At 42.1% G+C, this 22,033-nt stretch overlaps 1 protein-coding gene across 1 annotated transcript in view; it reads right to left on the bottom strand.

Annotated features, from left to right (window-relative positions):
* Positions 1-11,849, bottom strand: part of LOC135553133 (roundabout homolog 1-like) — a 331,155-nt gene extending 319,306 nt beyond the window's left edge. Inside the window, exon 1 of the mRNA XM_064985272.1 lies at positions 10,936-11,849. Coding sequence (XP_064841344.1) covers positions 10,936-10,993 — 58 coding nt within the window. The 5' untranslated portion in view covers positions 10,994-11,849. The remainder of the gene's footprint in view (positions 1-10,935) is intronic.
* Between the last annotated feature and the right edge of the window lie 10,184 nt (positions 11,850-22,033).

Raw genomic sequence — 22,033 nt, 5'->3', positions numbered from 1 at the left:
CACTCAGCACATTGTCCATGAGGCTGTGGGTAAAACAACACACACTGTGAACAAGGAGAGTCTCCACTCAGCACATTGTCCATGAGGCTGTGGGTAAAACAACACGCACTGTGAACAAGGAGAGTCTCCACTCAGCACATTGTCCATGAGGCTGTGGGTAAAACAACACGCACTGTGAACAAGGAGAGTCTCCACTCAGCACATTGTCCATGAGGCTGTGGGTAAAACAACACGCACTGTGAACAAGGAGAGTCTCCACTCAGCACATTGCCCATGAGGCTGTGGGTAAAACAACACGCACTGTGAACAAGGAGAGTCAGACCAAGAACAGTCCCTGAGCAACTGTCATGTACATGTGAGACTGCTCCGTCCACCTCCCACACCTCTGTCTCCCTTCCTTCCACACCCTGGGGCAGCCTTTGTGTACCACCTCCCCCTCCACCCCTCAGTCCTTCAGTAATACCCCTTCCCCTCCTCCACGCCTCACAATCACCCTGTTGAGGCGAAACGATGCTGCCTCCCCATCCCAGCCCCTTTCTGCACGTTGGCCTGCTCTATCTGTCCAAGGCTCTCTGCTGACCAGACACTAAAAAAGACAAGTCTTTCAAAACTGGTCCCAAACAAAAAGGGGGGATAGGGGTGAGAGAAAAGGGAGAAGGGAGTGCTGTATACTCTCCTGCTGAGTGAACAACACCACTTTATACCAATGGACTGGTGAGGAAACCACACAGTAGAATGGAACAAACACAGCTGTGTTCAGGACAACTGTTGGAGAGAAATGTGTCACACAACATGTGGTCAGACACCTTTTTATGGCTTCAAGTTGCCACGAAATAATGTTTTATCACATTCAACTGTATGTTTCCCACATAATGTCTGGTTATTAATTGCTAAGTAATCCCATATGTCTGGGCTACAAGCTCCGAGAGGTCTACATGTTAGACTTGTCAAAGGAAAAGGAAACAGCCAACATCATTCATCCAGTGTAGACACATCATCTATCAATTCCACACACAGGTCAAACAGAGGAGGTTTGATTCCTTTGTAAATTATGTTTAAAACAACGATAGTGACGGACACACGAGTGTCTTATCCATCGGCTCAGAAAGACAATTCCATCACATCCAATTATGGGTGTGCTTTATTTAGGCACGAGGGAGTGTGGTATATGACCAATATATACCACGGATAAGGGATGTTCATCAGCATGAATCAACACGGAGTGCCTGGATACAGCTCTTAGCAGTGGTATTTTGGCCATATACCACACACCCAGAGGTGCCTTATTGCTATGGTCAGATTCGAGTTTATCGTTGAAGGAATGAGAGTTACAACGAGGCCTGTACTCTGGAGCAGAATCAATTTTGGAGGTGGAGGGTCCGTCATGGTCTGGGGCGGTGTGTCACAGCATCATCGGACTGAGCTTGTTGTCATTGCAGGCAATCTCAATGCAGTGTGTTACAGGGATGACATCCTCCTCCCTCATGTGGTACCCTTCCTGCAGGCTCATCCTGACATGCATAACAATGCCACCAGCCATACTGCTCATTCTGTGAGTGATTTCCTGCAAGACAGGAATGTCAGTGTTCTGCATTGGCCAGCGAAGAGACCAGATCTCAATCCCATTGATCAAATCTGGAACCTGTTGGATCGGAGGGTGAGGGGTAGGGCCATTCCCCCCAGAAATGTCCGGGAACTTGCAGGTGTCCTGTTAATGTCATCATAGTGTTGTTGGGTTGTAGACCTGTTAATGTCATCATAGTGTTGTTGGGTTGTAGACCTGTTAATGTCATCATAGTGTTGTTGGGTTGTAGACCTGTTAATGTCATCATAGTGTTGTTGGGTTGTAGACCTGTTAATGTCATCATAGTGCTGTTGGGTTGTAGACCTGTTAATGTCATCATAGTGTTGTTGGGTTGTAGACCTGTTAATGTCATCATAGTGTTGTTGGGTTGTAGACCTGTTAATGTCATCATAGTGCTGTTGGGTTGTAGACCTGTTAATGTCTTCCTAGTGTGTCTCCACAGGGTTAGGGTTATAGAGTCCAGTGCCATGTTGGGCTGGAGACTTGTTATTCTCCTCGGGGTTTAACTATGTCTTCTCTGACAAAGTCTCAGCTCAGCCCCACAGACAGCCTGACGCACACTGATGCATTAACTAAGCCTTTAACCAGTGCAGTGACCATACATATCCAGTGTCTCCACACACCACTCCCTCGCCCCTCAACCCGGCCTGGGAAGAGGTACCACTGCATTCTTCAGGGGTTTAAAATATGGAGAGAGGGTTTGTGCTCGGGGCACAGTGAGGTTTCCTCCAATCAGAACAGTGTCCTCTATTAGAAGTGCTTATTAGTCCGGGTGCAGCCTGAGTCTGCAAACTACAAAACTATTGATGTCAAATGGATGTGGTAATTAATCCAATTAAAGTGTTATTTTAGGCCCATTAAAGGAAGAGGGTTTAGGGGAAAGTAGCTCATTAAGAGTCACTGACTGTAGATTTATCTCCGTCAAAAACAAACCGCTATGAAATGTTTATCTAGTCAGTCACTAATGACCAGGGTGAGTTGGTGATTTAGACATAACTCTCCCTCCCTCCCTCCCTCCCTCCGAGTTGTACACAGATCATGTGGGCCGTCCTCCTGCATTTCTCTGCTAACTACTCAGTGTGGTTTGATAGAGCTAAAACCAGAGTTGGACTAATCCTGGATCTCAGGGTGTAAACTGTGCTTGATTAGGATTAGAGTTATGGGGATTAGGTGTCTGAAAGCTGTTCATGGAGCTTTGTGGAATCTGTCATCTCAAACTGGTGTCACAGATTATCATTTTTTTAAATCACACTTTGTGCTTACTTGGGCTCAGCAGGAAACACAAAGGTATCCTTTATTCACCACAGAGTGCTGATGTTGTTTTTTAATTTTTATATCAAAGACAGTCCATGAAAGTGTGTTTTGGGTACAGAGTGGGAGAGTCTATAATGACTGCAGGTATTAGACAGGGAGGAATTTGAAAGTGAGAGGAGTGGAGGTGGAGACAGGGTTCACCTGTGAGCTGAGCTCTGGTGCTCATTAATTGGCTGTGGTGCCTGCTGTGTCCTGTCATACCACCAGTTGGGGGGGCTACAATTTATTATCTACATTTAGGAGTCAATTTGTCAAGACCTCAACTGCTCTGGGCTGAGGCTGATGAATAGAGGTTCACTCTCACTGCCCAGCCCTTTAGCCAACATCCTGGCTCTGACACACACACAAACCTACACACACACCAGGGAGGCTACACCTAGCCATTATCACACAGGAGGCAACTGGAGAGAGAGAAAGCAAGCAGGAGTGATTCATCTACTATAGTCTGTCCATCATGTCTGTTAAAACTGAATACTCATTTTGACTTGGCAGTTGGCACCTTCAGTTTGTGTATTTAGATACCTGTACAGTTTGTGTATTTAGATACCTGTACAGTTTGTGTATTTAGATACCTGTACAGTTTGTGTATTTGGATACCTGTACAGTTTGTGTATTTAGATACCTGTACAGTTTGTGTATTTAGATACCTGTACAGTTTGTGTATTTAGATACCTGTACAGTTTGTGTATTTGGATACCTGTACAGTTTGAGTATTTGGATACCTGTACAGTTTGTGTATTTAGATACCTGTACAGTTTGTGTATTTGGATACCTGTACAGTTTGTGTATTTAGATACCTGTACAGTTTGTGTATTTAGATACCTGTACAGTTTGTGTATTTAGATACATGTACAGTTTGTGTATTTAGATACCTGTACAGTTTGTGTACTTGGATACCTGTACAGTTTGTGTATTTAGATACATGTACAGTTTGTGTATTTAGATACCTGTACAGTTTGTGTATTTAGATACCTGTACAGTTTGTGTATTTAGATACCTGTACAGTTTGTGTATTTAGATACCTGTACAGTTTGTGTATTTAGATACCTGTACAGTTTGTGTATTTAGATACCTGTACAGTTTGTGTATTTAGATACCTGTACAGTTTGTGTATTTAGATACCTGTACAGTTTGTGTATTTAGATACCTGTACAGTTTGTGTATTTAGATACCTGCACAGTTTGTGTATTTGGATACCTGTACAGTTTGTGTATTTAGATACCTGTACAGTTTGTGTATTTAGATACCTGTACAGTTTGTGTATTTGGATACCTGTACAGTTTGTGTATTTAGATACCTGTACAGTTTATTTAGATACCTGTGTATTTAGATACCTGTACAGTTTGTGTATTTAGATACCTGCACAGTTTGTGTATTTAGATACCTGTACAGTTTGTGTATTTGGATACCTGTACAGTTTGTGTATTTGGATACCTGTACAGTTTGTGTATTTAGATACCTGTACAGTTTGTGTATTTAGATACCTGTACAGTTTCTGTATTTAGATACCTGTACAGTTTGTGTATTTGGATACCTGTACAGTTTGTGTATTTAGATACATGTACAGTTTGTGTATTTAGATACCTGTACAGTTTGTGTATTTAGATACCTGTACAGTTTGTGTATTTGGATACCTGTACAGTTTGTGTATTTAGATACCTGTACTAGTACAGGTGGACACATTTCTGCACTGGTTTAAACCCGACCTTATGTCAACTGGTGAAACAGTAAAGTTGACTGATAATGACTGATTGAAATATAACTAGGTTACTTCCCCTTCAGTCAACATAAGCCTAGTGCAAAATGACTCCAACTTATTGTTTTCAATGCAGCTGAAATGAGGGAAATTAAGCTCTTGACCTTCAGTCCAGCAGGATGTTTACAGTATCATCAAGGTGAGTAAGGTCTGGTGGGGAGAACTCTGAGGACCGATAGCAGGCTGAGATAGGAGCCATTTAGCGTTTAGCAACAGGATGAATCACATGATAACAGGGGACCACGTGATGGACATGGGTATCAATGTACTATCTCTGAAAGAGCCAGACGGCAAACAGCAAGTCATCACAGGTCTGAGAGGGGTAAAGATCACCTCTCACTCATACACTCACTGATAAGCCTCACCTTATCATGACCATAAAGTGCAGGTAATGAAGATGATTCACTGATAATGTAGAAACAATAAAAATCAAATTACTTGTAACTGACCAAATTCCTAGTTCACACAGGAGCATTCTTGACACAGCCCCACCCAGGGAGGATCAGCCCTGGTCTGCTCTGCCATGGAGGCAGAAATGTGACCCCTGACCTCTATCCCTGCAGATGCTACACTACACTGATTCCCCCTCTGAATGGCACACATACACAATCCATGTCTCAATTGTCTCAAGGCTTAAAAATCCTTCTTTAACCTTTTTGAACTCTAGGGGCAGTATTTCATTTTTGGATAAAAAAAAACGTTCCCGTTTTAAACAAGATATTTTGTCACGAAAATATGCTCGACTATGCATATAATTGACAGCTTTCAAAAGAAAACACTCTGACGTTTCCAAAACTGCAAAGATATTATCTGTGAGTGCCACAGAACTGATGCTACAGGCGAAACCAAGATGAAACTTCAAACAGGAAATGAGCAAAAGTTTTGAAGCGCTGTTTTCCAATGTCTCCTTATATGGCTGTGAATGCGCAAGGAGAGAGCCCACAATTTCTGCCGTTTCCCCAAGGTGTCTGCAGCATTGTGACGTATTTGTAGGCATATCATTGGAAGATTGACCATAAGAGACCACATTTACCAGGTGTCCCCCCGGTGTCCTGCGTCGAAATTGGTGCGTAAACCTCAGCTGCAAGTATTTTTCCATTTAATTCAGAGAAGAAAGCAGACTTCCACGAACGATATATCAATGAAGAGATATGTGAAAAACACCTTGAGGATTGATTCTAAACAACGTTTGCCATGTTTCAGTCGATATTATGGAGTTAATTTGGAAAAAAGTTTGGCGTTTTGGTGACTGAATTTTCGTTTTTTTTTGGTAGCCAAAAGTGATGTACAAAACGGAGCATTTTTCTCCTACACAAAGAATCTTTCAGGAAAAACTGATCATTTGCTATCTAACTGAGAGTCTCCTCATTGAAAACATCTGAAGTTCTTCAAAGGTAAATTATTTTATTTGAATGCTTTTCTGGTTTTTGTGAAAATGTTGCCCGCTAAATGCTATGCTAAATGCTACGCTAGCTATCAATACTCTTACACAAATGCTTGTTTTGCTATGGTTGAAAAGCATATTTTGAAAATCTGAGATGACAGTGTTGTTAAGAAAAGGCTAAGCTTGAGAGCTAGCATATTTATTTCATTTCATTTGCGATTTTCATAAATCGTTAACGTTACGTTATGCTAATGAGCTTGAGGCTATAACTGGATACAGGTTTTTTTCATAGCCAAACGTGAACAAAACGGAGCGATTTGTCCTACACAAATAATATTTTTTGAAAAACTGAACATTTGCTATCTAACTGAGAGTCTTCTCATTGAAAACATCTGAAGTTCTTCAAAGGTAAATTATTTTATTTGAATGCTTTTCTTGTTTTTGTGAAAATGTTACTGGCTGAATTCTAGGCTTATAGCTATGCTAGCTATCAATACTCTTACACAAATGCTTGTTTAGCTATGGTTGAAAAGCATATTTTGAAAATCTGAGATGACAGTGTTGTTAACAAAAGTCTAAGCTTGAGAGCAAATATATTTATTTCATTTAATTTGCGATTTTCATGAATAGTTAACGTTGTGTTATGCTAATGAGCTTGAGGCTATAAATAGGATCCCGGATCCGGGATTGCTCGTCGCATGAAGTTAACCTCTCCTTCCTCTTTAACCTGTCTGCTCTCCTTCATCTTTAACCTGTCTCCTCTCCTTCATCTTTAACCTGTCTCCTCTCCTTCATATTTAACCTGTCTCCTCTCCTTCATCTTTAACCTGTCTCCTCTCCTTCATCTTTAACCTGTCTCCTCTCCTTTATTTACACTGATTTGTAGTTGATTTTACAAGTGACATCAAAAAGGGAGCATAGCTTTCACCTGGATTCACCTGGTCAGTCTGTCATGGAAGAGCAGGTGTTCCTAATGATTTGTCCACTCAGTATATCTCTCTATTATATGTGAGAATAATTTGAATGTGCTGGTGTTTTTATAGTCTTTTCTGTCCAACAATAAATACATGTTATTTCTTGGGGGCCAAATGCAACCACCAGAGGGCTGCCAGTTAGGGAACCCTGCTATAGAGTGAGGAGACACAGCTCACAGAGTTTACGTGGCATCTCTTCTGTAAACTAGACCCGTACATACTTTACAACTTACATTTCAGTTTCAATTACAATGTACATTTTTTATGGAGTCAATCACCATCATACCCAGCCATATAATTTCTTCATTTAGTTTTAAGTTGTTCTAACTCTGTTCATGATCTGCTGAAAGAGTAACTGTTTTAAAGCATATTAACCAGAGTACTAAGCATTAAGTACAGGTAGGCTATAATATTCTGCCAGGTTTAAACTGAGAAAACAATTCCCTGAGACTTAGATGTAATTACATCGGCCAACTGAAGCTATAATACACTGCAATCAACAGGAGACTGGAAGTCATAACTGTTTCTTTCAATAGTAACCTACCTTTCATGAGTTTACAATCAACTGTCATTACATCAAAGTTGCAATACATACAACTCTGCTTTATGCTATGAAAAGCATGTGAACTGTGAACCTAAACATTTAAAATCAGTGTTGGGTCAAAATGAATAAGGTGGATCTCTGCTATACATCCACTCTGGGATGGCAAGCATTAGCCACCTCATAACAGAGTATGAGCAACTGACCTGGAAAGCCCAGAGTGTATGGCCCAGGTCTATAAAGGCACTGATGTGAGAGAATGTGAGAAAAAGAGAGAGAGAATGAGAGGGAGAGAGAGAAAGAGACCCAGAGAAAGAGAGGGGAAGAGAGAGAGACTCAGAGAGAGAGAAAGAGAGAGGAAGAGAAAGAGAGAGAAGAGAGAGAGAGAAAGAGAGAGAAGAAAAGTGAGAGAGAGAGAGAATGAGAGAGATAGAAAGAGAGAGAGAGAGAGAGAGAGAGAGAGAGAGAGAGAGAGAGAGAGAGAGAGAGAGAAAGAGAGAAAGAGAGAAAGAGAGAATGAGTGAGATAAAAAGAGACTCAGAGAGAGATAGGAGAGAGAGAGAGAGAGAGAGAGAGAGAGAGAGAGAGAGAGAGAGAATGAGTGAGAGAGTAATGGACAGAGAGAGACAGAGGGAGAACCATTTGCACATCATTACAACACTTTATATACATAATATGACATTTGTGAAGTCTTTATTCTTTTGAAACTTCTGTACGTGTAATGTTTACTGTTAATTTGTATTTCACTTTTGTATATTATCTACCTCACTTGCTTTTGCAATGTTAACACATGTTTCCCATGCCAATAAAGCCCATTGAATTAAGAGAGAGAGAGAGAGAGAGATAGAGAGAGAGAGCTAGAGAGTGAGAGCTAGAGAGAGAGAGAGATAGAGAGAGAGAGCTAGAGAGAGAGAGCTAGAGAGGGAGAGCAAGAGAGAGCTAGAGAGAGAGCTAGAGAGAGAGCTAGAGAGAGCTAGAGAGAGCTAGAGAGAGAGAGAGAGTGCTAGAGAGAGAGAGAGAGAGCTAGAGATAGAGAGAGCTAGAGAGAGAGAGAGAGAGAGAGAGAGAGAGAGAGAGAGAAAATACAAGTAGATGTGGAGTATATTGGTTCTGTACATTCAGCTAACCCAGCAGTGTTGTTGTGGCTGTTCTGGCATAACACTCCTGAGTTCACTCCTTTATTACATCACAACATTGAGAGAGTCTGGCGAGACACGAACCAAACAGCACGCAATAGAGGAAGAAAATTAGCCACAAAATGATTACGTCTGAGTAATGGATTGCTGAACAATGTCTTTGATGCCAAAATGCCACCAGCAAAATGGTGTATGTTTGAAATGAATGCCACATTGTATATGCATTTCCATTTTGACAAGTAGAACAAGTTCCCACAGCACCACACAAAGCTACACAGTAGTTGCAACACAGTAAGAGTAGTTATAAGTCCGAATGTAAAACGGGGAACCAATCTCTTTCATGTCCAAACAGAACACAGATGAGCTGGTGTTGGGTTGTCAGTAGTTACCACAGCGACAAAGTCATAAACCATGCCAATTTCTCAAATTTCTCTTCTTAAAATGGGATTTTAAACCTAATCCTCCTAACCCTAACCCTAACCTTCGGGACAGGGCTTTGTCACAGTGCTAACTTTAGGCTTAAATTAAGACCAACAAGCATGGTTTGTTTTTATGAATTTTTAAGATAGACTATTTTTACTTTGTGGCTGTGGTAACTAGTGGAAACCACACCTGTTCTAGAAATGGACAGTGGTGGGAAAACATACAGTACTTGAGTACAAGAAAAGACACCTTAACAGAAAGTAAAGATACGGTAACAGAACGTTACTCAAGTTAAAGTGAAAGTCACCCACTACTTGAGTAAAAGTCTAAAAGTATTTGATTTTAAATATCAAAAGTAAATGCAACTGCTAAAATATACTTAAGTATCAAAAGTAAAAGTATTACTCATTTACAATTCCTTAAATTAAGCAAAGCAGACGGCACAAGTTTCTTGTTTAAAAAATGTACTGCTAGCCAGGGCCAAACTCTGACAGTCAGACATTATTTACAAAAGATGCATTATGTTTAGTGAGTCTGCCAGATCAGAGGCAGTAGATGACCAGGGATGTTCTCTTGATAAGTGTGTGAATTAGACAATGTTCCTGTTTTGTTAAGCATTCAAAATGTAACTAGTACTTCTGGTTGTCAGGGAAAATGTATGGAGTAATAACTACAATATTTTCTTTAGGAATGTAGTGAAGTAAAACTAAAAGTTGTCAAACATAGAAATAGTAAAGTAAAGTACAGATACCCCAAAAAGTATACTTAAGTAGTACTATAAAGTATTTTTCCTTAAGTACTTTACACCACTGGAAATGGACCACACTATCACCAGGACAAACACTGCAGCCCAATATCCACAGGGTCCACCACTGTCTGTTTGAGTGATGAGGACAGCTCCCTCCAAGCCTCCCACAGGAATCACTGTGATAGGCCTGCATACTGCACACTGTTCAAGCAGTTCAGGGTTAGAAAGCTAGTCCGCCCCCTCACCCATCCCAGAAAGTAGACTTTTTGCAGTCAAAAACAGCAGTACTTTTTACAGTGTACTGATACACTCTCAGTACCCTTTGATTGATCATGCTGTTCATGTCAGGAGAAGTAGGCCAATAGACCTTTCAGCCTTTCGCATGTTATTGCACCTTTATTTAACTAGGCAAGTCAGTTAAGAACAAATTCTTATTTACAATGACAGTCTACCCCGGCTAAACCCGGATAACGCTGGGCCAATTGTGCGCCGCCCTATGGGACACCCAACCACGGCCAGATGGGATACAGCCTGGATTTGAACCAGGGACAGTAGTGACACCTCTTGCACTGAGATGCAGTGTCTTAAAGAGAAATAAGAACAGGTACTACTGTACTTGAAAACACCATCTGAATCTCTTGTTGTTTGAAGTGTATTTAACTGTCACTTCTGTACAATAAAGAAATAGACTATTTATTCCTGGATTTTCTAATTGATATTAAAATGTGTAGTCCTACTTCACATTGTATAGCCTAGCAAACAAAACGAAACATTTTGCCCCAGCACTGAATATACATTTTTAGGTTCACAGGTCTCAGTTTCACACTTTCATAATTGACCTGCTATTGAAAAAGTATAGACCTCTGCTACTTTTCTTTGCAACGAATTACTTGGCTATGTAAGTACAGTGAGGGATGGTACAATGTATTATCATACATTATAGAATATAATGCATAGATTGTGCAGTAAAAGTACATTAATATATGCAATTGAATGGTACATCTTATATTTATCCCAAATGTCCAACCCAGGTGTCCAAAATTCAAAGCAGCAAGTGAATGATCAGTTGCCTACCTGAGCACACATGGAGAATTCCAAGTAAAACCGACATCCCAATAGAAGTTGGTGACATTATTCAACGTCTCTCGTCTGAGAATATTACTTAATTAATCCAAATTATTCGTGAAATACTTCAACAATCCTCTCCTTCATAATCTTGATGTCAATTTCAAAACTGGTTTTAGAATACCGAGAAAATTACGAAATAAAATAATGTTTTTTTTTATATTTAAAATGTTAGTCCAATATCTCGTCTTAAAAATTGTATTCCATGAATTGTGGAGAATATAAAAATCTACCGAGAACAAACTGCCCGCAAAATGGGAATAGGACGCTTGCTCTGCGGTGTATCAATAGTAATAAACTGACGTGATATCCAAAAAGCTATGGAAGCAAGTTTCGATCTTTATAAAAAAAATGTTTTACATGTTATTTAGGCAGACGTTTAGAACAGTTCTATCGCTTCTTGGAGTTTGTCATCACGTCTCAGTCATGCGTTCTCGTTTAACGGGTAACTGTATAATCCAATTCAAATAATCCTCTTCTCATGTATAAGGTTAATAAAGTAAGGAAATCACAGGCAACAATCCAGAGAGAAAACACCACAAGGTAATTTGTGAAACAAAAAACCAGTGGCGGTCCGTTGTAAACCCCTCCTAGAGAATCGATGCTTGCAGTCACATCATTTAGGTCCGTTTTTGAATCTGTCACTTGACAAGGGAACTTCAGAAGTTTCTTTTCTCCGGGTTTAGATAGGCAAAAGGCTGGACACTTTGTAACCCGGATCCATCGGTCGTGGATCACTACTACTTTTCCATCAATTCAGTGGCCCTTGGGTTACCAAAGTTTCAACCCACAAAAGCGTATTTGGGTTTTCGAATCCCCTGTGTGCACCGCGGACCCCTTCACCTCGGGCAGGGGGGATTCGAATTCACATTCACAGCACTTCATTCACTGGAGTTGAATGCCTCGTCAAATGGTATGTGCCATTCTCCCCCCTTCAAGAAGCTTACAATTGGTTTTTCCATAGAATAAATTTAACCTCTTACAGGCTGGATTGGTGAGCGCAGCGCAGATGAGCGATCAAATCTTTTCACTTACGGAGGTGACTGGTATGTTGCCTACCACAATACAGTTAAATTTGTTATTCACAATTCCCATGCACCTGGTAAACCTATAGGTAGCCTATGTGTGTGAAGGATAGATCAGGCCACGTGTTAGACTTTTCCCTGTTCTTACACATTTCGATTTTATACTAAGCAATAATATGCAATAATAATAATGCTACTACTAATAATAGAATAGAATATAAAGTTGAAAATAACACAAACCCTGTTTTGGTTGACCTAAAGTAATTTCTGTTTCCCAAAAATGTAACATCTAGAATAGAACAAACAATAGGACAACTATTAACCTACAACCTATATAATAAGATGTTTTCTCAAAAGCAATGCACAGAAGCCATAGGATAGCAAGTAATGACCTATTTTAGTGGCAATAGAACTAGACTATTTATACAAAAGGTATGTGGACACCCCTTCAAATTAGTGGATTCAGCTGTTTCTGCCACACCCGTTGCTGACAGGTGTATAAAATCGAGCACACAGCCATGCAATCTCTATAGAAAAACATTGGCAGTAGAATGGCCTTACCGAAGAGCTCAGTGACTTTCAGTTCATAAAATTTCTGCCCAGCTAGACCTGCCCGGTCAACTGTAAGTGCTGTTATTGTGAAGTGGAAGCGTCTTGGAGCAGCAACGGTTCAACTGCGAAGTGGTAGGCCACACAAGCTCACAGAAAGGGACCGCCGAGTGCTGAAGCGCACCGCGCAAATAAATTCTTCTGTCTTCGGTTGCAAAACTTACTACCAAGTTCCAAACTGCCTCTGATAGCAACGTCGACACGAGAACTGTTCATCAGGAGCTTCATGAAATGGGTTTCCATGGCCGAGCAGCCACTCACAAGCCTAAGTTCACCATGCCAAGCATCGCCTGGAGGGGTGTAAAGCTCCCAGCCATTGGGATCTGGAGTAGTGGAAACGTGTTCTCTGGAGTGATGAATCACACTTCATCATCTGGCAGTCTGAAGGACAGATCTGGGTTTGGCGTATGCCAGGAGAACACTACCTGCCCCAATACATAGTCCCAACTGTAAAGTTTGGTGGAGGAGGAATAATGGTCTGGGGCTGTTTTTCATGGTTCGGGCTAGGCCCCTTAGTTCCAGTGAATGGAAATCTTAACTCTACAGCATACAATGACATTCTAGGCGATTCTGTGCTTCCAACTTTGTGGCAACAGTTTGGGGAAGGCCCTTTCCTGTTTCAGCATGACAATGCCCCTGTGCACAATTTTAATTTTTATTTATTTCACCTTTATTTAACCAGGTAGGCAAGGTGAGAACATGTTCTCATTTACAACTGCGACCTGGCCAAGATAGAGCAAAGCAGTGCGACACAAACAACAACACAGAGTTACACATGGGATAAACAAACGTACAGTCAATAACACAATAGAAAAATCTGTATACAGTGTGTGCAAATGAAGTAAGGAGGTAAGGCAATAAATAGGCCAATAGTGGCAAAGTAATTACAATATAGCAAGAAGAAATACTGGTGAGCAAAAGAGCAGAAAAACAAAAATTGGGATGAGGTAGGTAGTGAGGTCCATACAGAAATCTTTTGTCAATATCAGTGTGGAAGAACTTAACTTGACTGAACTGGACTGCGCAGAGCCCTGACCTCAACCCCATCAAACACTTTTGGGATGAATTGGAACGCTGACTGCGAGCCAGGCCTAATTGCCCAACATCAATGCCCAACCTCACTAATGCACTTGTGGCTGAATTGAAGCAAATCCCCGCAGTAATGTTCGAACATCTGTGGAAAGCATTCCTAGAAGAGTGGAGGCTGTTATAGCAGCAAAGGGGGGACCAACCTCATATTAATGGCCATGATTTTGGAATGAGATGTTCGACGAGCAGGTGTCCACATACTTTTCATCATGTAGTGTATCTGTTCTATACTCCCAAGCTCATGCTTTGGCTTTCTGCTGGAGTGAGATACAAATCTTAATCAGTCAATTAAAATTCACTTTAGGGGCGATTATCTTGGAACTAGGTTTCTCTTAACCATGATCAAAGATGCTAATCTACTTTAAAATGTGTAAGATTTGCTAAACGAGAAAAACTTTTGTCATTGTCTTTTCAATAGTTCTTTTGCATTTAATCAATTCTAGTTTTTTAAAAACTGTCTCGTCTGTGATTTTAGACAATACTCCAGCAATGACAGGTATTCATTAAAAAAGATGGTTGAATTTGATTACTTTTATGAGTAAATGTTTTATGTAAAAGGTTCATTAAAAAATGACATTGATTACATGAATTAAGAATCTTGATAAAAAGTCATATCATAGCCCATACAAAGAGCCTATAATTTCAGCTCAGACCCTGTCCTTTGAGGCCGTATTAGTTACCCAACAGCGCCCTCCAGTGAGAGTAAGTGGAACTCATCCATCATGGGCATATCGCCATCTTTATATGCGATGGAGATGTTATTGACAACACACAGGCCAAATAAATAAATCCTGAAAATCTAAATGTATTATCATACCATAAGAAAAACTGTCGTCTATCCACCCTTTTGTGTACAATGTGTTGATCTTCATTAGTTATGCCTCATTGTATGTAGGATGAGGAATAGAATGATCAGGAGGTCACACTGACATACAGATTATGGTAAACGTCATTCAATCGCATTATCTCCCCTATTTCTCAGTCTCATTCATTCCTCTCCATTTAGGTCTCAAATGTGATTCTGCTCTTTTCTTGAACCAGCCTCTGTGTCTCAGTGTTGTACAAGGTGTCGCTCCTGCCAGGCTGTCACCAATCCTTTAATTACCTGGTTCTGCCAATGGCTAGTCAGCTGAATACTTCCAAATGGAATTATACTTTTCTTGGAACCAACAGGAGAGAACAGTACAAGATTGAAACATACGGGCGATTATGGACCCTGGCCTCATGAGACAAGCAACATGGGGTGGACTGAGAGGTCTGGCATGTGGAAAGCATTCACTGGCTGCAGGCAGATGTGTTGTACATTCTTTTAGAAAGTGAAGAAGGATCAACCTACAAAACAGGGGTAGCTACAGTAACAATGTGATGTTGTGTCTACTATGTTGCATCATCACCCCCTACTCCCTCCGAGCATCACCAACCTGATGTCCCAGGTCTAAACCAGTCCCTGACTGGAGGGGAAGAATGAAAAACATCAGTGGAACTGTCTTTGAGGTCCGTATTTGAATTTGAGGGACCAACAGAGTATGAAGACAACTCTGATTTAAAAGATTTGAGCTTCATTCTGAGAAGTACAGAACCATCCACAACACAAACAGACTAAAGCAAGTGGATAAATACATCCCCCAATAAATAGCTCAGATATTATTAAAACAAATACGGAAAAGATCTTTGTTTGGGTTCACTATCTTTCTCTTTGTTTTTCTATTGAATTTGGACCTGAGGATTACAAACAGTTGCCTTTAAAGCTGTTTTAATCAACTTTCTCTCCATTGCCTACGATAGCCATCCATGCAGTGTCAGATAACAATAGCTGAGCTATCTCCTCTCTATCCTCCTATCAATAGCTGAGCATATCTCCTCTCTATCCTCCTCTCAATAGCTGAGCATATCTCCTCTCTATCCTCCTCTCAATAGCTGAGCATATCTCCTCTCTATCGCACAGCAGACGAGGACCTGGATGTGAGTTGTTGCCTTGATCAGAGCAGCACAGAGGCAGAGAAAATAACATATTTGTCTTGACTGTGACAGCTGCGAGCTGGGAGAAGAGAGGAGACAGTAGAGTGCTTTTAACACCACAGCCATTTCTCCTTTCCTTGACACAACCTCCATGAAGAGAAAAGATAGCATGAAAGTACAGACAACTTTTCCACCCTTCCCTGCATCCCACTCCAGGAGACTATCAACTTGTGATGATTACAATAACTCAAACATTGTCCCCAATTACTAGGAAAATGGATGCAAATGATGTCAGTACATTGAAGCCAAAGAGGTTTAGGATCAGTTCATTTGTAAAAGCTCCAGGCTTCTCCACCTTTCGATAGAATGCACAGATAATTTAATTAGACTTACTGTGTAAGAATTGGTTACATTTGTTTGTCTTGCTGCTGTGGTACCTCAGAGGCAAGTGGTCTTGGTGGGGCCCCTGAGTCTTCCCCTGCTGTCTCTTACACCAGTGGGATTGAGATCTCCGCAGACCAGTGTGGCGAGGGGCCCAATGATGAGGACCCTTATGAGGGCAGACCCCCAGCATGGCCAGTACCACCACCAGTAGAGATACAGACTGCATGGTGTCTGCTGAAATAACACAGAACCAGACCAATCCCACTGGGATAGATCCTTTTCACAGCCACGTCATCAGCAACAACTCACATCCAGGTCCCAGTCTGATATTCCCAAATATGAGTAGTCCAGCAGTAGTTTAATGTCCCCAATGTCAAGCAATGCATCCAGTACCAGTAACCAAAATACAGTTCACTATCCATTTCATCACCTGTCACTTTAAATACAAAGAGAAGAATCCACCTTGGCTTAATTTGTGATAGGCCTATTCTTCCAAATACAGGCTCAGCTTGAGAAAACTATCATGAAGCACCATGCAGAGAGAACTATGAGATCCAATGGCATTTCAGGGATAAACTGACAGAGATGATCCAATGGCATTTCAGGGATAAACTGACAGAGATGATCCAATGGCATTTCAGGGTTAAACTGACAGAGATGATCCAATGGCATTTCAGGGTTAAACTGACAGAGATGATCCAATGGCATTTCAGGGATAAACTGACAGAGATGATCCAATGGCATTTCAGGGATAAACTCAAAGAGATGATCCAATGGCATTTCAGGGATAAACTGACAGAGATGATCCAATGGCATTTCAGGGATAAACTGAGAGATGAAAAGGCTCCAAAGTATCCCCAAAAAATACTTTCAAATTAGACCCTGGACAGCAAATTATCAGTATCACCTTCTGGTAACACCACATCCTCCTCAAACCCCATCTCCACAGACTCTCCACGTCCACAGCTAGTGTTTCCCCCAGTGTATGATGGGATCTGAGTGAGGAGCTCACTGTGATCAACACACATACAATGTGTATGGGGTAGTTCATTCACCCTCCTGTGCTTCTGCTGCTCAGCTCTCTCTCTCTCTCTCTCTCTCTCTCTCTCTCTCTCTCTCTCTCTCTCTCTCTCTCTCGCTCTCTCTCACTCTCTCCCCAACCAGCTCAATGGACAGGCCTTCTCTCCCTCTCTCTCCCCAGCCAGCTCAATGGACAGGCCTTCTCTCCTCTCAATTCAATTCAATTCAATTCAATTCAAGGGCTTTATTGGCATGGGAAACATGTGTTAACATTGCCAAAGCAAGTAAGGTAGATAATATATAAAGTGAATATATAAAGTGAAATAAACAATAAAAATTAACAGTAAACATCACACATACAGAAGTTTCAAAACAATAAAGACATTACAAATGTCATATTATATATATACAGCCAGCTCAATGGACAGACCTTCTCTCCTCTCTCTCCTCAGCCAGCTCAATGGACAGACCTTCTCTCCTCTCTCTCCCCAGCCAGCTCAATGGACAGGCCTTCCTCTCTCCTCTCTCCCCAGCCAGCTCAATGGACAGGCCTTCCTCTCTCCTCTCTCCTCAGCAAGCTCAATGGACAGTCCTTCCTCTCTCCTCTCTCCTCAGCCAGCTCAATGGACAGTCCTTCCTCTCTCCTCTCTCCCCAGCCAGCTCAATGGACAGACCTTCTCTCCTCTCTCTCCCCAGCCAGCTCAATGGACAGGCCTTCTCTCCTCTCTCTCCCCAGCCAGCTCAATGGACAGGCCTTCTCCCCTCTCTATCCTCAGCCAGCTCAATGGACAGGCCTTCTCTCCTCTCTCTCCCCAGCCAGCTCAATGGACAGGCCTTCTCTCCTCTCAATTCAATTCAATTCAATTCAAGGGCTTTATTGGCATGGGAAACATGTGTTAACATTGCCAAAGCAAGTAAGGTAGATAATATATAAAGTGAATATATAAAGTGAAATAAACAATACAAATTAACAGTAAACATCACACATACAGAAGTTTCAAAACAATAAAGACATTACAAATGTCATATTATATATATACAGCCAGCTCAATGGACAGACCTTCTCTCCTCTCTCCCCAGCCAGCTCAATGGACAGACCTTCTCTCCTCTCTCTCCCCAGCCAGCTCAATGGACAGGCCTTCTCTCATCTCTCTCCCCAGCCAGCTCAATGGACAGACCTTCTCTCCTCTCTCTCCCCAGCCAGCTCAATGGACAGGCCTTCTCTCCTCTCTCTCCCCAGCCAGCTCAATGGACAGGCCTTCTCCCCTCTCTATCCTCAGCCAGCTCAATGGACAGGCCTTCTCTCCTCTCTCTCCCCAGCCAGCTCAATGGACAGACCTTCTCTCTTCTCTCTCCCCAGCCAGCTCAATGGACAGGCCTTCTCTCCTCTCTCTCCCCAGCCAGCTCAATGGACAGGCCTTCTCTCCTCTCTCTCTCCTCAGCCAGCTCAATGGACAGGCCTTCTCCCCTCTCTGTCCTCAGCCAGCTCAATGGACAGGCCTTCTCTCCTCTCTCTCTCCTCAGCCAGGTCAATGGACAGGCCTTCTCCCCTCTCTCTCCTCAGCCAGCTCAATGGACAGACCTTCCCCTCTCCTCTCTCCTCAGCCAGCTCAATGGACAGGCCTTCCTCTCTCCTCTCTCCTCAGCCAGCTCAATGGACAGGCCTTCTCTCCTCTCTCTCCCTCTCTCTCCCCAGCCAGCTCAATGGACAGACCTTCTCTCCTCTATCCCCAGCCAGCTCAATGGACAGTCCTTCCTCTCTCCTCTCTCCCCAGCCAGCTCAATGGACAGTCATTCCTCTCTCCTCTCTCCCCAGCCAGCTCAATGGACAGTCCTTCCTCTCTCCTCTCTCCCCAGCCAGCTCAATGGACAGTCATTCCTCTCTCCTCTCTCCCCAGCCAGCTCAATGGACAGTCCTTCCTCTCTCCTCTCTCCTCAGCCAGCTCAATGGACAGACCTTCTCTCCTCTCTCTCCCTGTCTCTCCCCAGCCAGCTCAATGGACAGTCCTTCTCTCCTCTCTCTCCCTCTCTCTCCTCAGCCAGCTCAATGGACAGACCTTCTCTCCTCTCTCTCCCCAGCCAGCTCAATGGACAGTCATTCCTCTCTCCTCTCTCTCCCCAGCCAGCTCAATGGACAGGCCTTCCTCTATCCTCTCTCCTCTCTCTCCCCAGCCAGCTCAATGGACAGGCCTTCCTCTCTCCTCTCCTCGTTCCGTCCTATTCTTCCTGATAACTCGCTTTTCTTTGTAATATTCAAAGGCTGTTTGTGGACATTTCTTATTTTCTTGTGATGTGTGTGTGTGTGTGAGTCTGTGTGTGTGTGTGTGTGTGTGTGTGTGTGTGTGTGTGTGTGTGTGTGTGTGTGTGTGTGTGTGTGTGTGTGTGTGTGTGTGTGTGTGTGTGTGTGTGTGTGTGTGTGTGTGTGTGTGTGTGTGTGTGTGTGAGTCTGTGTGTGTGTGTGTGAGTCTGTGTGTGTGGAGTGGGACCCTGCAGACCGCATGCTGATTGTCCCTTTCAGGCGTGTTGAAGCCCTCATAAAGCCCGGGCCAGCCCAGAGGTGACTGGAGGGGTCACACACAGGCGGGGCCTGGCGAGGGAGTCCACATTCTCTTCCCCCTGACTAACAGAGCCACTGCCCAAAGACAGAAATACAAGAAGGTTATCTTCCTCCCCAGAGAGCAATGCATCTTGGGAATGTATAATATGAGAATAAAGGTTGTGAAGAAGCAGTTGCAGAATACTTTGGGCTGACTGAAGCACAGGAGTCTCTGGATCGTGACTATACTTCACCCTGCTCACTCCTTTCATCTTTTATCATTACACTCTGTCCTCGGTGGAAGAATTATCCATTTATTTATTTAGAAAGGCTTCTTTTCTTTCTTTTTTCAAAACAGGAATTCTAATTCCCTGGCTTTTGCCAAGCGGTGATGGGTCTCCAAGGTGTTTAGAAGAGATAAACACAAATATGTTTATGAGTCAGAGCCAGGGTTTGTGTTTGATAGAGGCCTTTCAACAGTTTCCAAACAATTCAAAATGGCTGGAGGGTTTATGTGTCTCTGTGTCTGCTTGGGGGCTGTGTACCAGGTTACAGGCAAAGGAAGCACATCAGATATGTGAGCCTCTATCTGAGCTGACTTATGGTACAACTCCTTAACTTCTTATGGCTGCAGGAGCAGTATTGAGTAGCTTGGATGAAAGGTGCCCAGAGGTGCCCAGAGTAAACAACCTGCTCCTCAGTCCCAGTTGCTAATATATGCATATTAGTATTAGTATTGAAGTTTCTAAAACTGTGTGAATGATGTCTGTGAGTATAACAGAACTCATATGGCAGGCAAAAACCTGAGAAAAATTCAACCAGGATGTGGGACATCTGAGGTTTGTAGTTTTTCAACCCAGCCCCTATTGAATACACAGTGGGATATTGGTTATGTTGCACCTCCACTAGATGTCAACCGTCTTTAGAAACTTGAATGAGGCTTCTACTGTGATGTGGGGCCGGATGAGAGCTGTTTGAGTCAGTGGTCTGGCAGAGAGCCAGGTCCTGGTCACACGCATTTTACATGATAGCGACCTGTGTTCCATGGATTTCTACAGACAATGGAATTCTCCGATTGGAACGTTATTGAAGATTTATAATAAAAACATCCTAAAGATTGATTCTATACATAGTTTGAAATGTTTCTACTACCTGTAATATAACTTTTAGAACTTTTTGTCCGACGTTCGGCTGGACCTGCACAGGCATTTGGATTTGTGTACCTAACGCCCTATCAAAAGTAGCTACTTGAACATAAATAATGGACATTATCAAACAAATCAAACATTTATTGTGGAACTAGGATTCCTGGGAGTGCATTCTAATGAAGATCATCAAAAGTAAGGGAATATTTATAATGTTATTTCTGATTTCTGTTGACTCCAATATGGCGGATAATTTTTTTATTTCTGAGAGCCGTTCTCAGATTATTGCATGGTTTGCTTTTTCCAGAAAGTTGTTTTGAAATCTGACACAACGGCTGCATTAAGGAGAGATATATCTATAATTCCATGTGTAACACTTGTATTTTCATCTACATTTATGATGAGTATTTCTGTAAAATTGATGTGGCTATGCAAAATTACTGGATGTTTTTGGAACTAGTGAATTTAACGCGCCAATGTAAACTTGTAATAAACTCTGATTTTTTTATATAAATATGAACTTTATCAAACAAGACATACATGTATTGTGTAACATGAAGTCCTATGAGTGTCATCTGATGAAGATCATCAAAGGTTAGTGATTCATTTTATCTCTATTATTTATTTTATGACTCCTCTCTTTGGCTGGAAAATTGGCTGTGTTGATGAGCAGAAGCTCAGTGGTGCAGACTGATAGGATTACCCTTGTCCTATTACGTACATTCCATCATGTAAGATCTTCCTCTCTTTTCCCCCACCTCCTGTAGGCGGTAACTACTGTATGATTGATACGTGATATCATGCTGGTGACATGACTCACAGAGATACTGTACATCATGTGGAATGGAGATGCCTCTGTGTCACACAGTGGGTTTATTTATTCTACGTTGTGGTCCTCTTGAGAGATATACAGATTCCAGTGGCATGACAGATACAGTACTTAGCATTAGCTGGAGGACAGAGTAGGAAGTGGGGTGAGGGAGGAGGACAGACTACATCTCAGGCTGTCTTAGACTTAAGTATTTGTACTCAGAGCAAGATGATCTGGGGTCATGAGGAAGTAACAAATCATACTGATGTCACTGTACTCCTCCAGTTGCAATGGGAGCCCACAAATCATCTCTGATTGGACGTTGAGGGAGTGTTGCGGCTCTAAATGCACAACGCAGACTATAATCATCCTTATGAGACTATCGATGCTCACATCACGCCACACTAACGTACTAGATCTAATTAAATATTTCCGAATTCAGAAATATACAAACGGCATGTGAACAGTA

This window comes from Oncorhynchus masou, chromosome 13 (assembly GCF_036934945.1).
Source record: "Oncorhynchus masou masou isolate Uvic2021 chromosome 13, UVic_Omas_1.1, whole genome shotgun sequence".
NCBI lineage: Eukaryota > Metazoa > Chordata > Actinopteri > Salmoniformes > Salmonidae > Oncorhynchus > Oncorhynchus masou.
The sequence above is the reverse complement of the archived record's forward strand: the minus strand, read 5'-3'. Positions and strand labels throughout refer to the sequence as shown.